A 26089-nucleotide genomic window follows, 5' to 3' on the forward strand; every position below is an offset into this window, starting at 1 on the left:
AAGTCCCCTTTGAAAAAATCCTTAGAAAAAAAAAATAATTCACTTATCGAATAAAAATAAACAGACCAATGTATCTTTAAATTATGCATTACGAAATTATTTTTTTTTAAGAATTGATCAAAATAAGATTTATTTATTTATTCTTGTAATATATTGAAACATAAGTATGTATGTCTTTTTTACTGCGTCATCTTTTTTTTATTAATCAATTGAACTTCAGTCTGAATTTATCATTTTTTTTCTTTTTTTTTTTTATGTCAATCATCTTGCCGAAGAGAAATAATTAAATACGAAATAATTTCAATCTTTTAAATGTCAAAATCTATTTTTCTTCTGCTTGAATATTAACTATGTATATGTACCCACACAACGATATTATAATATTCTTACAAATTTGGATATTTATTCAAAACGTAATAAAAAGCAATGTAATAATTAATAAAAGAATAAAAAGAAAAAAAAATTCACGAATTTCTGTATTTGTTCCTGCATATAGAAAAGTATAAATAAATTAAAGAAATGATTGAATTAACACGATAACAAGGCGCAAAATATATTTTCTATTCATGGTAGGGTCATACGATGTCGAGTGATGCAATCGTTGCTGGGGGTCTGATTGAAGAATAATAATTATTATACTTATTATACGATAATAGATCTACGTATCTTGTGTACTTGGCAGTTTTTTGTCCACTCCTTATCTCTCCCTTCCTCTTTTTTTTTCTCTGTCTCTTTTTTTCTGTTTATCTACTTCTAAATTCTTAGAAATTTTGAAATTTCTCAATGTAGTTTACGCATGTTAACCAATGATAAAAATATTGTCGTGCCTTTTACCGAAAAATAATCGATTTTATGGGATCGATAGCGCTAACGATAACATTATCGTATAACGTTTCTCTATTTCTTCCTATATATTTAGAAACGATTATTGTTATCGGTATACATCATATAATACATATTTTTTTTTATGAAAGGTATTTCGTTTCTTCTACCTATGGAAAGTATTTTTTACGTATGGAAAGTATAATATTTTAAAATTTTACATGAATGGGAATTGTTAATGAATGTGTATTTTAGATAATGAATTTGTACATACATACATACATATGTAGGTATATATTCGGTTACCTTTTTTATTTGGTATTATTCGAGACTGACATTAAAATTTTTTTAATAAATTCTAACTTATTAGTTAAAATTAATTGGAAACTTATAAATAAATTTAAACATTAAAATTGAAATATTTATCAATTCGTATTCAATTGTTCAATTTCATATTTGTATTTTTAATAAATAGACACATATATGGTGATATTTATTACTACATCATTGCTATATACGAATTTGAAAAATCTGAATTTTTCAAGATAATCTCAGATAATGGTGCTACGTTTATGAAACGAATTATTCTCTTCGAAATAGAAAGCTATATTTTCCGTTGCGCGCTTTACAATGACGTCTCTTTAAAATAATGAAATGACACACTTAATCATATCGACGAGTTAAAGGAACATTTAACTTAGGGTACCCCCAGCAGAACGAACGTATAAAATTATCTTATCCTCGGCGTATGGAAAATAACTTGCTTGACATATTCATCTGACATAAATTTCTTTCATTTGTATGATTCCATTCAAATCTCTATAATAACATTGATTAAAAATTATGTATGTGTATATATATATATATATATATATATATATATAATGATCTATAATCGTATTCGTTTACCTATATGTTAATGTTATTAAGAATATTTTACTTGAAAACATCCGATTTGGTTTATTATTAAGTAGATAAATAGTTATCCTTTTAATAGGAAGATAAAAATTGATACGACCGGTATTGATATGTCGGATCAACTAAGAATCTTTTTTCTTTAATACCAGTTTACACTGGTTAAAAGCTTGTGAACTCGAGACCTCATCGTTATAGATAACGCTCTTAAAAAGAAGAAGAAGAAAAATATATATATATGTAATACTTCTGATAATTCTCACATGATTCGAGCGAGTAAGAAAAAGATTTCATTTCAATCAAAAAAAGGAAGGAGAATATATGTATATCTATGTTACATATGTGCCATTAAGAATGCATGTTTATATTTTTTTTTTTCTTTATGCACTTTATACTTTGATCTTTCACATAGAACCAACATGAAGCATGATCTTATTCGATAAGATAATATGATTAATTTTCGATACAAATATTTTTTAACTATTTCCAAATTTTTGAGACATAGTCTCCTGACGTCGTCTTCTTACATACATACATATGTAATTTATCGAGATATCAGGAACTTTGATCATTTGATATTAAAGTGTGTACTGAAATTTTCTTGATGTATCTAATTTTAATAAAACACGCACACACACACGCACACACACACACACACACACACAACCACTTGTATATATGTATATCCTCTTTTTTCTTCTGTCTTTCTTTTTTCCATTTATCTTTTTTCTTTCTTTTTTTTTTCTCTCTCTCTCTCCTCTTTTTCTTTCTTTATCTTATATTCAGTAGACATTTTACATAATAAAAGCTTGAACTCTTGTTCTTAATTCGGATACATTCGAAAGGAGGTGACAGTAGATGGTAAGTGTACGGTTGATACCGTAAATCGTATGAATTATATATATGTATGTACTTACGTAGTATGCATATTCGTGCAAATGTTCTAGCACGTAGGTAACATGTAGAAAAGTTATTTCTGGTATTAGGTATTTACTTTAAGCGACGACATTGACAAGCTCTTATAGGAATTTCAAATTAATTCGATCCGGAATAAAGAAAAAAGTTCTATAATTTGTATAATAAATTAACTGTTATCACATTAAATTATCGTTATCACATACCGATGACGTTGTTGTTGTTGTTGTTGTTGTTGTTTTCTATAGGTTATTCTATGATTAGCTTCATCGTCTATATGAACTTTGAGACTTGATAATATTTCCAAACTACAGGGTTTATATATAAATGGATATTAACTTCATTTCGTGCTTTTTTTTTATCATCATTTTATAATGGAAATAATTTATGTATTTCTCGATGATAAGACATTTCTTTTTTTCTTTTAAAATCATCTTCACACGCTTCTCAAATTGTTAAACATATCTTAAAGTATTAAATTGCAGCTACGTTATCGTTCTCCAATTTGTCGAATTCAAGTTCTGGTCGAGTAAACCCAGATAGATAAGTCAAATTAATATTGTTATTTTTAATGAGTATATCAGATCGTCATTAGATATTTTTCTCATAAGTATTCCTTCTTGATATGGTATGCGTTGTACAAGGACTCTCTTATATGCGTTGTATCGAACTCAATCGTACAAGTAAACTGTGAGGAAAGAGATTCCCGTTGGTCCCGTTTTCTTGTCTTGTTATTTCTCCACTAGTACAACCAGTTACACCCAATCCACCTGCTGTACGATCTCTACCTTTGCAGCAAGGAATTTCTCTCATTCCTTCGCGGAAGTTACGTGAAAGGAAGGCATAGAGAAATGGATTCAGACAGCAATTCGTATAAGATATCAAGAAAGTCGATACAGTCAGTAGAGTAGTGAAATTAGAAGTTCGATCGTAATATGGTCCCCAATGTAGCCAAATTATGCGAACTTGTTGTGGGAGATTGCAAAGTGCAAAAAATACTACTACGGCAATCAGCATCCTGTTAAATAAAATATATATATATATATAAAATTTGGAATTAATTTCGAAGTAAAATATAAATCAATATATCCATGTTACGATAATATTTAAGTATGCATCATATTTTTGTAAGCATGAATATTTGCATAGAAATACATATCTATGATCTATGCATATTTTTTATATATATTTATGTATGTACGTACATATGTCTGAATTTACGTATGTGTATATACGTATCTATCAAATCTAACTTTTTATGCAATTTTTATTTAACATCAGCTAAAGATCAGCATAATATATATATATATTATGCACTTTGTACATCTAAATTTAAAAATTATGTATTTTCTTTAAAAGGACGTTGATTTAGAGCGAAATAAAATTCGAAAATAAATCATTATTACGAGGGAAAATATATAGACGTGGCAAATCGTCTTATCGATAATCTGCTCGTTCGAATAGATGGAGGATATTTGATCATATTGATTGACGATTCGTTGTCGATTTAATATTTTTTAAGACATGAATTTTATATGTGTAAGAAAAATAAAAAGTATGAAAGATGAGCTTGAATGTAATTTGGAAAAAAAAAGAAAAAAAAGAAAAAGAAGAAAAAGAAGAAGAAGTAGTAGAAGAAGTAAAAGTAGAACTAGAAGAAAAAGAAAAACACGATAGACGAGTAAAATGAAAAGAGAAATGAAATGCGAAAGGATATATATATATAATGAAATGCGAAAGGATATATATATATATATATATATATATATATATATATATATGGGTACAAATAAACCGGTATATACGTATATAGGGTGGACTGAATGTTCCTAGATGACTTTAAAAAACAATTACGTTAATTACTTTTTTTCTTCTTTCAGATTGCAAAACAACAAGGGACATTCTTTAACAACCTAAAAAACAAATCGGTCTAAAAATTAGCATCGGAAAAGTGTAATTGATTTTTAAAATAAAATTTAGAAACTATTGTCCCACCCGATATTATATAGGTATGCATACAAGACAATAAATAAAGTAGTAAGCGTAGCAGTAATGTACATATATATGTGCATTTATGTGTGTGTGTGTGTATTATTCAAGAAACAGCGAAAAGAGAAAAGACAATTTTCAAAGATGAATACCTTATGACTCCACGTCTTGTTCTGAGAACCTTCCTGCAAGAGGTATGAATATGTTGAATTCTACCATTTCTAGTTTCGGCTACAAGGCCAGGTCTACCGAGAGCAGCACCGCTTCTCCAAAGACGGACAGCTATTTTTGTATAGAGATAGGACATCAGTGCCAGTGGTAAGAGATAAAGGAAGATGAAGTTGAAAGCATCTAAGACATGTTTCTTGTATTTCTTCATATTAGGTCCGCAAATGATATCGACATTGCCGTCGCTCAGTTCATTGCTGATTGTTTCAAAATAAATAAATCTTGGTGCAGCATATAATGCCGCTATTATCCATACAATACCAATGACTGCTCTTAGACGACTTGTGGTTAACATCGATTTACATTTCATTGGATGTACCGTTGCCAAATATCTTTCTATGCATACTACCATTAATATCAAAATGCTCGCCGTATAGGATAATGCATGAACGAACATATAAACTTTGCAGAGGAAGTTACCTAATCGCCAGCTATTCATCAAATAATTTATTAGAGTTTGGTAGACGCAGAATATGCCGACGCAAAAGTCTGCTACTGCTAAATTTGCCAAGAAGAAGTTTGTAATGTTTGGTAAGCGACGAGAAAACGTCACCACGAGTATTACCATTAGATTACCTGAAACAGATAGTTAATCTAAGTTAGTTGGATTGAATAGACATCTTCGAAACGTTATAATGAATGATCTAGCATTTTTTCATTTTTCTTTTTTCTTTTTTTTTTAAGATTTAAATATTATTCTTATCAAATTTACTTTCGTTACTTTTTGTTTGTTTGTCTTTTTTTTCCTTTTTATATAATGAATATTATAAAAATATATGTGTATGCATGTATGTTAAGTTGGAAATCAATATTTTTATTGATGATCAAAATCTTATTCTTATTAAATATATATAATTTATGTTTCATATGTATACAAAAAAATTTTAATATAAAAAAATACATGTTTGTATTACTTATAATTTCATTCACATTTTGAACTTTTACATTCTAGGAATGAATAAACATCGATTATTGTCAAATTTAATTGATTACAATTATACTCGATACAGTTCTTAATTACCCTTTAGGTATATATGAAAGAATGATTTGATAATAATTAAATAGAAACGAGGATGATAAAATAAAATAAAATAAAAATAAGAAAAAAGAAAACAAGTAAATCCTAAAGTTTTTCTAATAAACAGATTAAAATTTATTGCAGTATTTGCTTTCTTATTTCATTAAACGATAAATCAGATGTTGGAATTATCTTAATATATTGCCTCTCACGTCTGCGGTTTACAATTATTCTAGGAAATCCTTGCATAACGATGAGCCAAAGATCCGTTAATCCGAATGTATTTAAGGATCGATCGATCTCGTACCAATATCAATTCATATTATAGTTCCATTATCGTAAGTAGAAAATAATAATAAACATTAATTAATTCATCTAATTTATCGTATACAATTAAAAGAATTTATATTAACGTTTTATCTTTAAATTTTCAGAAAAGATAATTTGTTGAATAATTAAAATTAAAACAATCTTTATCACGTTTTTATCTTAACATTTTAATGAAAAATAATTTTATACTTTCATCTTAAGGCTACTTTTCGTCTCGCAGACACTGGTGAGATTATATTAGTATCATTTTTCAAGATTTTCGCCCCTTATATCTAATACCTCGTAATAATGATTAATCGTTTTGCTTGTTCAGCATATACTCCAAGGAAAATATTCTTCCTAAGTATCTTGTTGAATATGGAAATTATACAAAACAGGTAAAAATATTATTTCATATACTATATATATACATATATATATATATACATATATATACATATACATATATATATGTATACATATGTATATATGTATATTTGTATATAAATGTATATAAATGTATATTTTATATATATTTTAATATATTGACTACCAAATATCTTTATGATTATACAAAAAAAGAAAAAAAGAATAAAAAAAAAGACCAAAATGCTTAGACGTATTAAAAGAATGGATACACGATGTCTTCGTTATTTTATTTATCTTTATCGTATTTATGTCAAATAAAACTGTTTATAAAATAGCTGTGTCATAAGCGAACAAAACCGATTATAAAATAGCTGTGTCATAAGCAAACGAAACCGATTATCGGAAAGTAGCTTTTCATGTATTAAAATGTAATTTCAAAAAAATATTACTAAACGTTAATTAAAAGAAAATAAAGGAGAAAGAGAGAGAGAGAGAGCGAGAGAGACAGACAGAGGGAGGAAAGGTGTTAGGGAGAAAGAGACAACGGTGCAACGACACAAGGTTCACCTTGTTCCACTGGCTCTTTCTCAATTTGATGCCGATCACGTTCGATCCCTGCTTCGAGTTTTATTGCTTAGCAATGCTACCGTCTTGTATTGTGCCTGTAAGTTGCTCGTACGATTGTCGAATGACAATGGGACGTCATCATCCGAAGAAAAAAGAAAAAAGGGAAAAAGAAAATGAGAGAAAGTAATTCGAAGGAACTGAAGGGAAGAAAAAAGAAAAGAAAAAGTAAAAGAAAATGAAGAAAAGCAAGCTCAAGATCGTACATATGTATATATATATATATATATATACATACCTATATATATATATTTATATATTTTCTTTTTTTACATGTCTTAAAGTTCGAACGAAAGGCAGATTTTTTTTTAAATTACATTGATAAAGTAAGTAATAATCGTAAGAGAAGTAGAAGAAGACTCAACGACTTTAATATTCAACGTCTCAACCATTACCGTTTATTCATGACGTCTTCTCTAATCTCTCTTTCTCTTTCGTACCTATTTTTTTCTTAACCGTACGGGATTTTCGAAAGAAGAAGAAAATATGGCCATGTCTAAAAGTACTCCACTTTTGCGGCGGATCCCTTCAAATCGTAAATCCATGAGCCATTAATTCTACCTATTCGACAGTGTTCTTCGAGTGAACATTCTTTTAAATCGTTTTGTTATAAATATACTCTAGAAGGATCAAAAGAAATTTGGAAAAAATCTAATTTAATCTCTTTACAATTCGAACGTAATGTGTCTATTTTTATTTACTATTTAACATAATACAGATCTTCAGTGAAAAAAGAGAAGTGACGACTATTATGATTGGAGTATAATAGGTATACTAAATCGTTTAGTTTTATTGGATTTCATTGGTTAAAGTGGAACACATTGGTTAAATTGGTTAATGTGGTGAAATTTTTAATGTTTTATATTTAAATAAAAGAATAATAGTATGTTTCAATTATACGTAATAATAATAATGATAAAAATAATAATGTAAAAAGAAATATATTAGGATTGGTTGGTAATTAATCTATTTGAATTTTCAGTATTTCATACATAGGTATAAATATATATATATATATATATAAGTAAAATAACAAAAAAGCAACGTTTAAATTAATAGAAAGTATAAAATAATAACAGTGTAATACTGGGTTGGCCAATAAATAATGTTGCAATATTTAGTAAAAATAAATCCTTCAATATTATTTCTTAAATATTAAATATTAAAAATGTTACAATTTCTACAAAAATACTAATGTTGCTTTTTTTCATAAGATATATGATTAAAAAGATATATTAAAAAGATATTAAAACTATTTATATATAAAATACAATAAAGTTCAACTCTACAGATATCAATTTAAAAGTAATCAAATAAATGATGACTCACATATATCCCTTTTTATTTTCTTTATAGTAAAATAAAATTGGACTTGTAAAAAGAAATAAAATTGTCTCCTCGTAGAAGCAAGTTAAACCTTCAGCAATTTATTTCTTTACTCTTTATTTTCGTTCTGGCTATCGATACATTGGAGAAAAGACGTGTCACATGTCTAGCAATAAATATAAGCAGCCCTCCAATAACATGTTTAATTCGTATCATGTTATATGGAAGTCATATGATAAAACGATATTTCGAATTTTTTGTAAATTCAACTCAAATTTCAGTAAGATTTCAATGATCGTGTAAGATTAAATCATAATAAATGAAATATCAGTAATATAGGATATTTGTATATACAAAGATACATAGAAAAAAAAAAAAAAAAAATTATAAGACATATGCAGAGTAAATAAAATTTTTCAAATAAATGTAAAACTCTATTATGTACCGTAGTAAATAAAATATTTTTACTACTTTGTTTATCAAGTACGTCTTAATAAATTAAAATAATCTTTAGGTAAATTTTATTTGTCAAATGTCTTAGTAAATAAAATTGTAAAAAAAAAAGAAATTTGAAATACGATGTAAATAAGTTTCGCGTTGTACTAATTCTGATATATGTATAATATCAATTAGTTTCATATCCTAAATTATGTTAAAATTTGAATAAAAAATTTTGATTTCAATTAAAGATAAGTCGAAACGTTCATTTGAGATTTTTATTAACTAAATTACATAAATGGACCAGAACTATATCCAGTAGTTTATGAATTCCTTTAAAACTTTCTAAAGAACTCGATAAAGATTATTATAAAAGCTGATGAAGTATCGATTTCAATAATGAATGATCAATAAAACCGTTCGTAAATAATTTGAAAATTGTCTCGAATTATTTTTTCCCCCAGAAATTATAATAGAATTTAAAATGAAATTTTTAAAATACATAAAAAAAACTTAAACGATAAAATTCTTCTTGAAATTTCTTTTTCCTTCTTTCCTTCTTTTTCACATTTTTCTTTTCAATTTAAAATTTTTCTTCATTTCAAAACTGAAAGTAAAATTGACGTAAACTATACAAATTGTTTTAAACTTATACAAATAACTTGTACAAATAAAATCGTACTATATATGTATATAAAGGAAGATAACTGATTTACAAATGACATTTCAGGTTAATAAAATTTATTTTTCTAACTCTTTGTGAAATTAAATTAATTGAGTTAAATAGAAAGAAATTGACAGAAAGGATAATAGAGACAAAGACAGAGAATAAGGACATACATACATGTATACATACATGTATACATACAATATATATCTGTTCTTTTAGGGCGATCATATACTCAAATATAACTGATCTGTACTTGTCTGTGGCAGATATCTTCAAACATAGACAAGCTTGATTGGCCGACTGTCAGAAATCAAAAGTATATGATACTAATTGTAAGTTGAATCACGAAGTATTAGCTGGTACCAACGTCGCAAGGGAAATTAATCGACTTGAACTTATGAATGACTGAGAGAATTTATAAATGGTCAATGGGAGAAAATGAATGAACTGTATATGTGTGTATATAGGGGCGTTAGTGGAGAGGGAGAAAAGAGAGAATAGATACGAATAGAATTATATTATGCAGATAGGAAAGTATAATTTGACGTTTATCTACATATATTCTCGAAATATTAATTTCAATAGTACTCTGATATTCTTTTCTTTCAACTTAAATTATCGTGTTATCGTATATTACAATTTCACAAAATTAGTTTCATAATGGCATTGTCTTTGTCAAAATAATGATAATATTTAATACTAGTAATAATAAAATTGATGTTAATATATTATTTCTTTTTTCATCCAAATAAAAATATATTATAATGGAAATAATTCAAGTTTAAATATCGAATTTATTTGATATACAATAGTTATTAATATTTGTTATAATAATGGCTAAATAAATATTGCTTATATATATATATTAAATAATATTAAATGATAATGAAATTAATATTTTAACAAATTTTTTTACAAATAAATATATATATGTTTTCAAGCAGATAACTTTTTTAAAAGTAAGAAACGAAAAAAAAAATGAAAATAAGAAAAAAGATGTTAGAAAAGTTTGTTCTAATGGACAAGAGAAGCATATTGGCCATCTAACAAGAACATTAAAAGCTGACTCGTGAAAGTTTCTAGGATCGATATCACTGATTACGACGGCTGACAAGATATGTTCGTTCCTTAAGATTGTACTTTCGACGATGAACCTCTGTTCTAATACGTTGTGATTAATACGTTACGTTTAATCCCTTCTCTTTCTTTTTTTTTTCTTTTTGACACTTATTTTATTTTAATTATATACACATACACGCACAAAAGTGAATTTACAATATTTATATTTTAATAATTTTAGTTATAATCCGGATGACATTATTAAAAAGATTTGTAAAATAAAGAACTGGTATATACTAGTGAAAAATAAAAATGTAAATATATATTCTTTCAAATATAGAAAAGGGCAAGGATATTGGTAGGAAATATCTCCCTCCCTTTCTCTCTTGAGACTTTTTATTCTTTCTTTGCTGTTGATATCAATATAAAAGAAAACAAATAAGAAAGAACGTAAACAGATATCTTTGTTGATTTGAATAAAAATACGAAATGAAGGAATTAAAAGAATTGTAGAATTTCAGTTGTAATACTCATTTTTAAAAGATGAAGGACGATTAAAATGTAAATTTCCCGCTTCCTAGAAATTTAATAAACTCTTTTTCAATTCTTTAAAATTATTATTTCTTAAGAAAAGATTTTCCTAAATTAAAATAATTTTTGAAAATTAATTATTACAGAATAATTTAGATTGCAATATGAAAGGACGTACGCGTATGTCCAAATGTTTGACTATTTTGAATTTGAAATTGACGATTACACTCGTACCATTGTTTCTAATCTATTAAATCTAATAATAGAAATTTAGTATATGCACTTGCATGTGTATAAATGCCCTTGCGAATGAAATAATACGATCGTGAATGCACATGCAACATTGTACTCGCAAAAAAAAAAAAAGAAAAAAAAACTAGAAATATGCGGTCGTAGCTTAGATCGTGCATCTTTTTTTTCTAACATATTTTTCTAATTTCATAAAAAAAAAAATAGAAAAATAATATATGGCTTGTTATAATTGTGTTAATTACCCTGTAATATATATATATATATATATATATATATATATTAAATTTAATATTAATTTTATCATAGACACAGAGACAAACTGAATATTATCTCTAAATTTTCTTATTAATAAATTTCTCAAATATTCGTAGGCGTAGGTACTTTAATAAAACCATACACACATATACATATATATTTATATTGATTAACTATGCGTCATAGTATATTCTCGTTTTCTATTAGTATCGTACTAGATTAGGGCGTAGAAGTAAGAACACTGTTCGAACGATTACGTTATACCAAATATCAAGAGACTTATGCAAATATAATAGTATCTACGGTATATCCTTGATAGTTGTCGTTCGAGATTTAATTGATAATAAAAGATAGTCTCAATTTAAGCATCACGTTCAAATTATTTGTTTCTTGTTAAAAAGCTCTTCCCTTTTTTTTTCTTTTTTAAACGAAATTAAGTTCGTATTATTTTCATCCTTCGAATATGCTTAAAAAAATTAATCAATAAAAAGAAGAAATAAAATTATGTTACACATTTGTAATCGTTAATAAAAATTTTCTCCTTAAAATATGATAAAAGAAAAAACAACAAAATTTCATTTCAATATTATTAGATTATTATTGTATTCCATTATTAGAGCCATTAGTAGAAATGTTTTTCTCGAAAAACGATTAGAAGAAAAAAAAAAAAAAAAAAAAAAAGAAAAAACGAGCATATGTTAAAAACGTTCAATTTAATAAAAATCTCACAAAATTGTTCGTAATGTAGGTATAATATAATATAATAATCCTTGGAATCATAGTGTACCGTTTCATTTGGAAACATTAGTAGAAGTCTTTTTCTTTCTACCATTTTGTCGCAAATCCCTTTGTTCTTTTTCTCATTTTTTCCACGTGAACCCTTTTCTCTCCCTTTTCAGACGCCGCACGATCGATCACTCGGCGTTTTGTTCGTTTATACCCTTACGCACAAGTATTTCTTTTTTTCTTCTTATTTTCACCCTTTTCCTATTTCTTTTATGGTGTTCCTTTTCCCCTCTTTTTGCTTGAAGATCTATTGTGAACTTTTCTTTTTCTTTTTTTTTTCCCCTTTCCTTCTTCCTTTCTCTTTCATACACTACTTTATCTCATTCCAACATCTTTGTCAACGTTTACACATGCGGTTTATACAGAGATATACATAGAATACATACCAAAATGATCGACTAAATTTTATTTGGTCGCTTTTAAATATATATATATGTATATATATATATACATATATATATATATATATATATATATATATATATATACTTTTTCCACATTAAAGAAAAGGAGAGAAAGAGAGTACACACAGATTCACAAATCATTATTTTCTCTTTCCAGTAGATAAAATCTTATCGGTGTTATTACTGTCTTTGAATATAAGGAAAAGTAATGTCTGATTAAAACGAAAATACTTCGATACAGTTTTTACATTTGTAACGTTTTCTCAGATTTATTTGAAAGAATGTAAAAGTACTTATGGACTTAGGTGTTAGCCGACGTCTTTGAAACGATAAAAGGTTCTAATTAAATTACCCGCATAAGGTTCTATCTGTAAAGGGTACGTATATATAATTCTATCTGTAAAAGTGACATACGTACGTAACTCAATCGCAAGACTTTGATGTACAATTATCTGTATAATTAAGAGTAGGCATGCCACACATGAGTCTATTGATAACCCTTTTGACATCGAAATCTTGTCAGCTGCCTGAAGTCTTAACAAATATCCAGTAAAAACCGCTTATTGGTTGAATTTACTCGGATTGCTCGATATTACAGTTATGGACGTTAAAATTATTATTCATTCAGTTTAACGATTGAAACTTTAATTATTTATTTATTTGTAATATTTTCTTTTGCAAGTATGTAAAAAGGAAGAAAGAAAAAAATTCAAGAAGATAAAATAAAATAAACTAACGATGCAAAAAATAATATTTAACTTCTTTATCGTTTCTAAGTAAATAATAAATAATTGATGCTACGAACGGCAATCCATTGTCCTATATACCGTACATGCAATTATATATAATACCGATGTATATGTATTTATTTTTTTTTTCTCTTTTGCATATGATAAAACTACAAGCTCGAATAAAAGACCGAGGAGTACTTGAAGAAAAGTAATTGATTTTTAAAACCGCTAAGGTTTTTTTTGACTCTTCTTGTATATATATTTTTATAATTATATATATATATATTATATATTATATATTATATATTATATATTGTATTTATACTAAAGAAAAGGGGAATCGTTCAAAAAGAGAAGAAAAAGGCAAAACGATTTATTCCAAGGTTGCTTTTGAGTTGCGTTTCATGTTGGCTCAAAGAACGTTCGTATTATCGTCATCGGGACAATAAATTTCATTTAGGTTTTCCTAAAGGTTCTCATCTTTCAAGCAGGGGACAGAAATAGGAAAGTTTCATACTTGGGTTTCTCAAGGAAGAAAGACGAAACTTGGTAAAGTTTTAATCTTAATCTTTCGAGCAATCGGCATAAGTACATCCGATCGAAGCTTACCTCTTTTCTTTACACTCTCCTTTCATTTTGCATATGATGACTTCAAAAGTTCATTATATCAAAATCTTAGATCACGATTATAAATTCGATATTAATAGTTATCGAAAATTCATTATAAACAGACTGAACGTGGATAGAGTATGACAAAATTATATTTAATATTTTCTCTAAACAATTTTCTTTAATGTTAAAATTAATTAAAAAAAAATCTATTAACTATTTTCATTACATTTGTTTATTTAATAGATATTTCAAAACGAAAGATAAACTTCATATTCGTTATTATTTACTTTGTAATAAATAAAAGAAAGGATTTCATTATAAAAAATAATATATACCTATATTTCTAGCAATTTGCTAATCGTAGCGTTAACTTTTCTATTTATTAGTTTTTTTCTTCATTTGTAAATAAAAAAAATAATAAACTTTCTGTATTGAGATTTCTTTTGGATAGAATATTCTTTTGATATTTAAACGAAGGGAATAGCAAGTTAATATATACATATATATATATATATATATATATATATATAATATCGATTATATAGATAGTAGGTTTTCAATCTGGGTTAAATGTACAAATCGTCTTTTTAACAATGTTTTTTTATCAACTTTGTTGCATCATTGATGCATCGCGTGCACCACCTGCATCGCGTGCTTTTCTTCTTTTTTTGTTTATCTAGTGAATTTTGCAAATTGACAAAATTCAAAACTTCGTATGACACGTAACATTATTTCTTTTTTCTTTTTACTTTTTTTAATTATTCGTGCAACATTCAAAAAGAATCATTAAAATTAATAAAAATTTTTTCTTTTTCTTTTTTTAACTTTAATACTAGTTTTTAACTAGTATTAAATTATTATAAAATATTTAAATTGTAAATAGCTTTTATAGATAGTTATATCTATTCTTTCTTTGTTTATAAGATTGTTATATCTATGCAATCTTTGTAAAGAAAATCACAGATAAATAATTACAATATTTATCATCAAAATAAAAGAATATTGTCTTTCATTCTTTTCTAATGTTTAACAATTATACTTATTATTTATACGTGTATGTGTGAGTACGTCATCCGAAATCTGGAAACGTCGAAATTCATTTCAAATTGTCAATATCCACTTTAACGATATCGAGCTTGATGTATATTTATCATTTATCATCAAATTTTAATTAAAAAGTATGTTATAACTTTCATATGTGTATGTGTATGTGCGTATATATATATACATATATATATATATATATATATATATATATATATATATTTATATTTTTATTTTAATTCAAATTCTCTTTTAATTGTTATTTTTTGTTTCAAAAAATATCTCATATATGTATATATATATGTATATATATATATCTTGTTTTTTAAAAGCTGTATCAAATGCGATGAACGGAATAATTAATTGAAAATAATCAATGGCTATGATATATGTATATCTTTTAAATTTCAAAAAGAATACACGTATATAGTAATAAATATTAAAATTAAAAACAATGAACAGGATATATATATATATATATATAAAAGAATAAATAAATAAATAAATAATAATAAATTATTTAAGTAATGATATAAATGTCTACATGTACATTCGTTTATTTTACACTGCTTAATCTCCACTTGTTACGTTAATCTATATAGATTAATGTGATCTGTTTTTAACCACCTGGCTTCGATATATATAGGATAGATAAATATATATATATATATATATATATATATATATATATATATGTATGTATGTATTGACATATTATATATTATTATAATCCTTCGATATTTTACTCATCCATCTTTTACAATTTATCTGTACGATATTTGATAAAGCAAAAAAAAGATAATTTCTGTAGTTTTTTTTTCTTTGTCTCTCTTTAATCTATCGCGAAGCATTTCGTTTCTAAACGTTGCCCAAGAGGCTTATATACTTTTTTTTATATACTTTTGTCCCTTCTTTGCTTCTCTTTCTCTCTCTCTCTTTCTCTCTTTCTCTCTCTCTCTCTCTTTCTCTCTTTCTCTCTTTCTCTCTCTCTCTCTTTCTCTCTCTCTCTCTCTTTCTCTCTTTCTCTCTCTCCTATTCTCTTTCTCTCTCTCTCTTTCTCTCTTTCTCTCTCTCTTTCTCTCTTTTTCTCTCTCTTTCTCTTTCTGGTGAAAGAAACAAAAAATTGTTATGGCTGTTGTTAAGCCAACATTGTTCTTACGGTTTCCATGATATCGCCATAAAGTTATAACGAATTATGCTAAGATCTTAAAAAGCAACTTGCTAATATCTTGTTTTCATCGAAAGTATTTTTCCCTAAGGATATAACCTTTATGCTAATTTGTGATAATCCTGAAACGGTAGTGAGGCCACTGGATGAAAGATTATTAAATTTTAACGAAGAACAATTTTTCTCTTCCTGCACAGGTTTTCATTATTTTTACACGTTATTTTATTACCACTATTACTAATATTACTACTATTACTAATAATAATGCAATTACTACGACTTTTCTTTTAATTTTTCGTTCGGTCAGCCACAAACAAGGTAAATAATAAAGGAAGAATCTCTCATGCATTTCAAATTACTTAGACTAGATGGTACAGTAAAGTAGATAGAAAGATATTTTATAAGATGCATTTCCCTTGTAAAGATTGCTTGAACAAATTCTTTTTCTTTTTGCTTCTTTTTTTTTCTTTTTTTTTTTTTTCATTGATTAATCTACACGACAACATTATATTAATTTAATGTGATTTTTAGAAAGTTATATTACACAACGATTATATTGTTATATTTATATTATATATAAAACAATAGTTTTAACAATTTTAACAAAAAATATATAAATGAAATAAATTCTGGGAAGAAACATGATATGATAATATAAAATATATATGATAGCATATATATTTTATGAAAAAAAAGAAAAAAAAACACATTAAATGATTACATTAAATCTCTATAAAAAGAAAAATAAAAAGTAATAAAAAAAAATAAAAATAAAAATACAAATAGATATACTCACCGAATATACAGCAAATGAAAACGATCGTGTACAGTAAGATAAATATCACTTTAACATCAGTTCTATCGAAGATGTAATCTTCCGACAGAGAATCGTTGTAAGACAACTGATAGTAACTTTGATTGTCGATGAATGTCCCATTGATACTATTATTCAATTCGTAATCACTCGTTTCTGGATCGTCGTTTAATCTGCAAAACAATTGTTAGAAAATCTTTTTTATCGTTTACAATTATGTAATTACTATTTTATGTTCAGAAAATTCAAATGCCAAAAAAAAGAAAAAATTAAATAATATAGGTACATATATATATACATATATACATATATATATATATATATTTTTTTTTTTTTTTCATTCATATTCATCGTAATAATTTTTATCAATAAATGTAAAAATTATTGAGTATTTTTTTATATTAAAATAAAAAAAGAAAATATTATCTAGATATTTGTTACTCGGTTTACTTTTCAATTTTATTTTTTTTTCAAATGCTAACAATATACATTAATGAATGTAAAACGGCAGAATGTTCTTGCGTTGGTAAATAAAATTGTTATTATTATTTTGAGTGGATATAATTGGTCTTTAATAATAAATTACACCCTCAGTTATTTTAATGAATGAATGAAAGTTTATTGGATTTCTCTTTTTCTCTCCTCAATTACAATCGAACGATGATGGAAGATATTTTTTTCAAAGAACAGGAATTGACTATAACTTGTAATAAAATAGATTTAACAAACATTAAAGTAACATGAAGTTTGTCAAATATTTAAATAAAATCTATTCAACGAAATCAATATTATCTTTTAATAAAATACAAATGTTTAAGAGAGAATTATAATCAGGGTAGTATTAAAAGAATATTTACCAATCTTTTTATTAAATGAACGCTTGGATTTTCTATCTTTTGTTTGACCTTTTCTGATTCATCGTCGAGTTTCTAGTGTTCATGGTGCCGTGGAAAATTAATTACGTGAAACGAAGACATCATGGGTAATCTCGATTTTTAAATCTAATCTATTTAAAACCAAAATATTTTAATATATATATATATATATATATATATATATTAAATATATTATCATTCAAACGATATTTCTATTAATGTCACTTGATTTGTGTACATAAAAAATCTATTATGCTATAAAATTTTCTTTAGAGATTTGTGACCATTGCTTTTTTTCTTATTTATTTCTCATACGATAGATATATAATGTTTTATATTTATGATTATGTATTATATATAATATTATTATTATTCACAAGTATTTATTATTATTTTCATTGTGAATTCTAATCTACTTAATGATAACATCTATTATTTGATTATAATTTTTCAAATAAATTTACATTGATCGTAATATTTTATTCGAAATCCTGTATTCTCGAAGAATTCGTTTTAACATGAAAAAAAAAGGGCCATGAAAGGATAATAAGATTACTGAAGAAAAAGTATTCTCGAAAAGTTGACATTTTTCCTTGAATCAATCATTTGCAATTCTTTGAGTTTTAACTAAAATATAGATAAATTCACGTAAATATTTTTTTTTTTTTTTGTTAAGAACTCACATAGCTCTTAATGAACTTTGTTGAAATATTTAATATGTTTTCTTTTAGATGAAACTTTTCGAAGAACTTATTTCGTTCTGTCGTTATAATTTAAAAAATTGTGTACCCATGTATCCTTATACATAATTATATGAAACAAATATAAAAAAAATTAATGATATTATATCTTAAAATGATTGAATTATTTTAATTCTTTATATTTTTATTTATATTTATTATAATTATTTTAATTGTCTTTAAAATATTTAATAACAGATCTCAAACAATAACAAATAAATTTACTTTACAAGTATAGCAATTATTATGAATTTATTTAACATAATTTAATTATATTTACAATTTTAAAAAGGTATATATTTTATTATCAAAACATTTCTAATTATTTTTAACAGGTTATCTGTTTATGTATATTATTATAAAAATCTAACGTTAATGAATCTTTTAGTGTCACATATTCACTCTCTCTCTCTCTCTCTCTCTCTCTCTCTCTTTTTTTTTCTAGTGTACATACAAACATATGTATGTACATATGTACATACTTATATATGTACATATGTATCACACATGAACAGTATGAGATTGCATGTTATGCCAACGAACGATATCGGAATATTTGATTCCTTTAGCGAATGAACCAGCACTGCATTCGCATCGATATTTTACGATCGGTACTATTGGCATTTATTTACTTTTAGATGTTCTACAAAACCGATTATCCATAATGAGAGAAAAAGATGTAGTAAAATGAAATTTCACTTTGAATAAAAACGTCATTTTCTCAAAAAACTTTCACCAAAGATATGACAGAAAGAAATATTTCTTTTTTTTTTCTTATTATTATTAATTAATACGGGAATTTTTTTCTTTCTCTTCTTTCACATTTTTGTAATATTTCAAGATATTTTATTCGGTCATTGTGAATTCTACACTATTTAATTCATTTTTATGTATGTATATTTATACATGGACCTTGAATATTATTTGACATAAATTTTAACAAATTGCATAATAGTCAAATTATATATTTGTAATATTCTAAGATGTCTTGTAAAATTTTTATTGAAATATTTACGTCTTTTAATTCCGACAAGATATTCCCGCGTAAATATAAAATTTAATTATTAACAATATAGAGAAAAATTTTATCTTCGGTAAAAAAAGTAATTTGTTTATTGATTATTTATTAATTTATGTTATTTTATAAATCGATCGCAATATGAATTTCTTTTTGTTTTTGTAAAATAATACGAATTTACTTTCTAAAAAATTTGTTTATAAAAATTGTTTATAACAAATTGTTAATTAATTATTAACAATACGCTGAAAAAAAATAGTGTAAATTCTGTCCTTTAAAATGATAGTTCGTTCAAGTTTCTACAATTTTTAGTTTCGGAGATATTCCTATATAAATGAAAGGCATTTAGGTTGGCCCAGTGACCTATATAATTTCATTCAAAATGGGTCGATGGCACACTAACCTACATAAATTCTGCAAATTTACTCGATCTTACTATTACTACTACTACTACTATTACTACGTAAATCCGTATTATACGAATTATGAATGAAAATATTTCAACAGCGATATTTCCAGAAAGAAAAGTCTGGGAGATTTGAAATCAACGCCGTTTTCAAGTATAATTTATTTTTCATTTATTTAAATATTCCAATAATATTGTTATAATAAAATCCATTTTGTTAATAATTATTATAATTGAATTTTTTTTTCTTTCGCAATAAGAACGTAACTATCGTGAAATCATTAACATTTTTATTATAATTATGTAAATTTTATTTTGTTTATTTACTATTTTTCGTACTATTACTATTAATATTATTATTATTATAAAAAAATTTACTAAGCGAATTATTAATGGAAATGTTTGGAAGGCAATATTTTCGGAACAAACAATCGTAGAAATTTGAAATCAACGCCGTTTTCAAGCGTAATTTATTTTTCATTTATTTAAATATTCCAATAATATTGTTATAATAAAATCAATTTTGTTAATAATTATTAAAATTGAATTTTTTCTTTTCTTTCGCAATAAGAACGTAACTATCGTGAAATCATTAACATTTTTATTATAATTATGTAAATTTTATTTTGTTTATTTACTATTTTTCGTACTATTACTATTAATATTATTATTATTATAAAAAAATTTACTAAGCGAATTATGAATGGAAATGTTTGAAAGGCAATATTTTCGGAACAAACAATCGTAGAGATTTGAAATCAACGTCGTTTTCAAGTTTAATTTATTCTTTATTTATTTATTTAAATATTGCAACAATATTGTTACAATAAAATTGTGTTTGTTAATAATTTTTTTTAATTGAATTTGTTTTTCCTTCTTAATAAAGACATAACTAGTATTGAAATTATTAAATTTTTAATAGTTGAAGTAAATAAATTTTATTTCGTTTATTTAAAATATGAGATTTAATGATGTGAACTTTTTCAACATACTTTTTTTAATTTTCATTTATTAAACGTAAAAAATGTGTTCTACACTCTGTTTAAGCTATAACTTTTCTTGATACAAACAATAATTTATCCACCTACATTTTATTTACTTAAATTAAACAAAAAAGAGGGAAAGAGAAAGAGGAATTGTAAAATATTTATTGATCATGTTCTGGAACACTCAATAATCGAATTACTATCTCTATGAATTATATAAGGAAAAGTACTATTGAAATTCAAAAGTGATTGAAAAAATCGAAGTGAATTTGTCGATACAAGAATCATGGAGTTGAAACGTGAGGAAGCATAGCTTATGATCAGATTGAACTATTTAAAAAAAAAAAAACTCAAGAAAATAGAAAAAGAAAGAAAGAAAGAGAAAGAAAGAAAGAGAGAGAGAGAGAGAGAGAGAGAGAGAGAGAGAGAAATAAAAAAATGAAGAAAGAAAAAGATCCATCTTACGTCATCCAATTAATTTGCTTCTATTATGAATAATTAAGAAAATTTTAATCCTCGTTCTATTCGATAATCACTTATCTTAATATACGATGAGATGTAAAAGTTCATGTTTTTTTTTTATTTACTTTTCATTTTCTTATTTTCATTTTTCATATTTCTTTTTTCGAGAATAAACTTTAGAAAGTGTTCACGGTTGATAATTCAAAATCGATCCAAATTATATCGACGAAGTTTAAAAGTAGTACCGAGATAATGGGTCTGATGTTACTTTTCTTTTTTTTTTTTTTTCTTATCAATTTATATCAAACTAATCACTTGCAATTTTATTTAATAATTATGTAATAATTTTATTTAATAAAAAATAAAAAGAAGAAAAAAGAAAAGGGTAAAGGTAGGGGAAAGAAATGATAGATCCAGAAGAAACGTGCAAATCGTTTATTCTGAAAAAAGAAATGAAAATTTGGAGGAGGTACGGCGTCGAGGGAAATGTAAACGAATGAGTGACGAACGGATAGGTCAAGTTCGTAGATTCCTACCGTGACTAGAATTCTATCCAATTCGGTTGTAGCAACGAATGAAGCTTTTACGCTATATAAACGATGCTTTTTTCTTTTTCTCTTTCCTTTTTTTCTGTTCTTTTTTTTTTCTCTTTTTTTTTTTCCTTTTTTTTTTTCTTCCTTTTTTTTGACGACCTCTCGAGAAGACTTATCGCAGAAGCTCTTTTGTGCGTAGGCCAAGAATTCGAAACGATTTACTGAAAGTTTTAATTAAACTTTCTAAAGTAAGAGAACTTGATCTTGATTCGTATTTTATAATAGTATCTACGTTCTTACATTTCCAAGAAAATTCTTACCTATCCCAACTGGTTCTCTCACAATGCTTTCTGTATTTCTCATATCAAAAGTAATATCAGATATATATGTACATACATAGGTATATATGTGTATATATACGCATATATGTATCTGTAAATATTATATTATGAAAATGAAATAAGGAAAAAGAAGAATTCTGATTAAATTAACGATCGATTGGTAAGATACATTATTGCAAATATTAATTTTATTCCAGGATGGACCAAAAGTATCAAAATTACTTTGAAAATTAATTATTCTTTTTCAAGATTCTTGAAATTAATTTTTTATTTTCCATACTAATTATATAAGATTAAAAATCTAACTACAAGGATAATAGAGTCTCGAAAAAGTAACTTTCGATTCATATATAGATATTTATATGTAACTATAGTATATTGATTTTACTCTATCGGATTTAATGATACTGATCAATCGATTCTAATGGTTTATATTTTCTATGCTTATTTGTACGAAAGAGAAGAGAAAAAAAAGTAAAATTTCAATCGAATTAACGATTGATTAGAAAAGCGTTTCATTAGTGACAATACTCTATCGAATTTAACCAAACCGATCGATCGATTTTATTGGTTCGTGTCTTTCTAATGACAGTGATATCCTTCAATGTATTTGGGTAAACTAATGGGATAGTCAATAATTGTGTTTTAGTTCAATTGACATTAAAAAGAAAAGTTTTACTTTCAATCGATCTTATCTCTCTCACCGCAATAAAAAAATAATGTGTTAAAAAAATGTAATATGGAGAAATGGTGTATTTTAGAAATGTTTCTATATATACATTTGAAATGTGACGATCAATGAAGATCTATTTTTTTTTAAGTATTCCGTCCTTGATGACAAAATATGCCAACATTAGAAAAATTATATTATTAAATATTAGAAATATTTTTACGTATTTGAAACGTAACAATCAATGATAATAATTTTTTCTAAACATACCAGTCGACGAGACTATTTCAAGGGACACATTACTGTGAGTGATAAATAGAAACCCATAAAAAAGTTTTCTAATCAAATTTTCAATTTTTTTTTTCGCGCTATAATATAGACGATAAGGAGAATGATATACTTGATTATGAGAATTTTATTTTAAATATTTTATTTTTATTTTTTCGTCGTATCCTTATCTAAATAACAAACTACCTTTTTTATGATAATCTTTTTTTTTTTACATTAATTAATGCGATACATAAAAAGTATATGCTAATATAAAACTTTTAATTTTCGTACAAATATGTCGACAATAAAAGAAAGAAAAAAAAACAAAGAAAAAAATATTAAATTATGAGATTTTATAAAAGAAATTTTACCTCATTATCGTATCCTCGCCAAATAAAAGGATCTTTTCTGTGGTAGCCATAGTCTTCCTTTATCTTGATAATTCACAAGCTTTTATCTTTTAAAATCCACTTCACACATCCATAAAGCTCTATAAATTCTTCCTAACTATAAATCTTTTCAAAATAAATCTCGATCGTTGTTATTTATAATATAATATTATTTCGTTTGGAACATATTTTCATTTCTTCAATTAAATCTTGATAATATATCATTTATTTGACACGTCAAACTTAGAGTCACAATAATCCCCATCGATATTTTTTATTTTCTTGTTTCTTACTCCTATTACTATTACTATTATTATTATTATTATTATTATTATTATTATTATTATTATTATTATTATTATTATTATTATTATTATTATTATTATTATTATTATTATTATTATTATAATTATTATTATTCTACGTGTTTGTCCTTCGCGTGACAAATTTAGTTTATTCTTCGACCATCCTAATATAAATCAAAATGATAAGAGACACGTCACAGCATCTCCTAGCGCGTTTTGAAGAAAAAAAAAAAAAAAAACTATATCAAATGATTAAAACAGCGATCTCCCATGGGGAAACATCGATTGTGATCAAATTAAGCTGTTATCGTCACCTTTATCTTCTACTCACTTAATTCTAATTATATCAAAGTTTCATTGTTTTTATAATTTAGAAAAAAATGTTTAAACAAAATTCGCACTTATTCACCTTTCATATGTTTACGAATTACACATACACATCGTATTTTCATTCACTTCATACATATAGTATACATATGTGTATATATATATATATATATTAATCGTTAAAGTTTTACTTACGTAATTAATTATTACTATTTATATTAACTGTTCGTCCGTTTATGGGTTTATAATTTAATTACTAATATTTATATTTTAATAGTTTGTAATTTTCTTATTTTAATTAATTATAATTATTTATCTTGATAGTTCGTTTATTTATTTATTTATTTTTTTTTAATTTATTTAATTATCAATAGTTACGTTATCAGTTATTTCTTATTAATTATTAATGTTCTTTCAAAAATTGTTATCATTAGAAATCCGATGAAATGAAGAATTATTCTTGCTGATTTACGATTTGGTAATATTAGTATATAGTTAATTAATAAAATCACAAGGGAGTAATCATAAGAATGTTAACGTTGTTGCCGACGTTACGCGCGTAACTGATCGCAAAGGAGTCTCGTTTACCCTCGACTACCACTTTCAACGTACATCCCCTTGTGTATCCCCTACCATTTATAGTAAGGCGCAAGCGTATTGGTAGCTTTTATACCGTTGCGATTCAACAAGAAAAGAAACGTTAAAGCTTATAAATCGACCAAGAGAGAAGAGAAGAAAAAGAAGAAAAATTCCAGCGAAAAGCTTTACGATAAAATCGAAAAACCATTTCCTTTGTGGAATAAATTTTTTTTCTCATTTTTTTTTCCTTTTTTTTGCCCTCAACCGTCCTCATTAATAATTTCATTTTTATCAAAAATCAAGAGATCTTTAATCTAGATATTATATTCGCATTACAGATGTATAATATTTAAGGGAATTCTCACATTAATATAATTATTAAAGGGAATTCTCATTTTAATTCTGATATCTTTCTGTATTTCGATAACATAAAAAAGAAAACATATTAAAACTATCTCGAATCTCTGTACATTGCATATAGATACATACATACATACATACATGCATATAAATACACACGTATATATGTTTCATTTATTATCATATTTCATTAGATAATTAATCATTTCTCAATTGGGAATATATATATATTCATGACAAATATATATATTTGTATTTGAAAATGAATTAATTATCACGAATCCTCAAATGTCTTCAATCAATTTTTGACTAATAAATTTGTTAAACTTATCAATCAATAAAGAAAGAAAGAAAAAAAAAGAAAAAAGAAGAAAATTATTGAATGCAGTCTTTCCAATCAAACTGTATACGTTTGTATATGTATATGAATATTGAAAGTATAGATATAAAATTTTATCTATATAAATCGATCAGTTACGCCCACTTGTTCGTTATCAAAATACATTCGTTAAAAGAACAAAAGCGAAGTTTCGATTCTGTTATTTCCAA

The 26089-nt window shown here is 25.3% G+C and overlaps 1 protein-coding gene across 1 annotated transcript; it reads right to left on the bottom strand.

Annotated features, from left to right (window-relative positions):
* Window positions 1-1736: 1736 nt before the first annotated feature.
* LOC118442144 (trissin receptor-like) lies at window positions 1737-24192 on the bottom strand. Its single transcript, XM_035867376.2, has 4 exons — window positions 23952-24192; window positions 17262-17452; window positions 4794-5445; window positions 1737-3670 (listed from the first exon to the last, which is right to left on the bottom strand). Exons 1-4 carry the CDS (start codon window positions 23999-24001, stop codon window positions 3304-3306), a joined length of 1260 nt encoding a protein of 419 aa, XP_035723269.1. The 5' UTR covers window positions 24002-24192; the 3' UTR covers window positions 1737-3303.
* Between the last annotated feature and the right edge of the window lie 1897 nt (window positions 24193-26089).

This window comes from Vespa mandarinia, chromosome 16 (genome assembly GCF_050613455.1).
Source record: "Vespa mandarinia isolate Hongniang chromosome 16, ASM5061345v1, whole genome shotgun sequence".
NCBI lineage: Eukaryota > Metazoa > Arthropoda > Insecta > Hymenoptera > Vespidae > Vespa > Vespa mandarinia.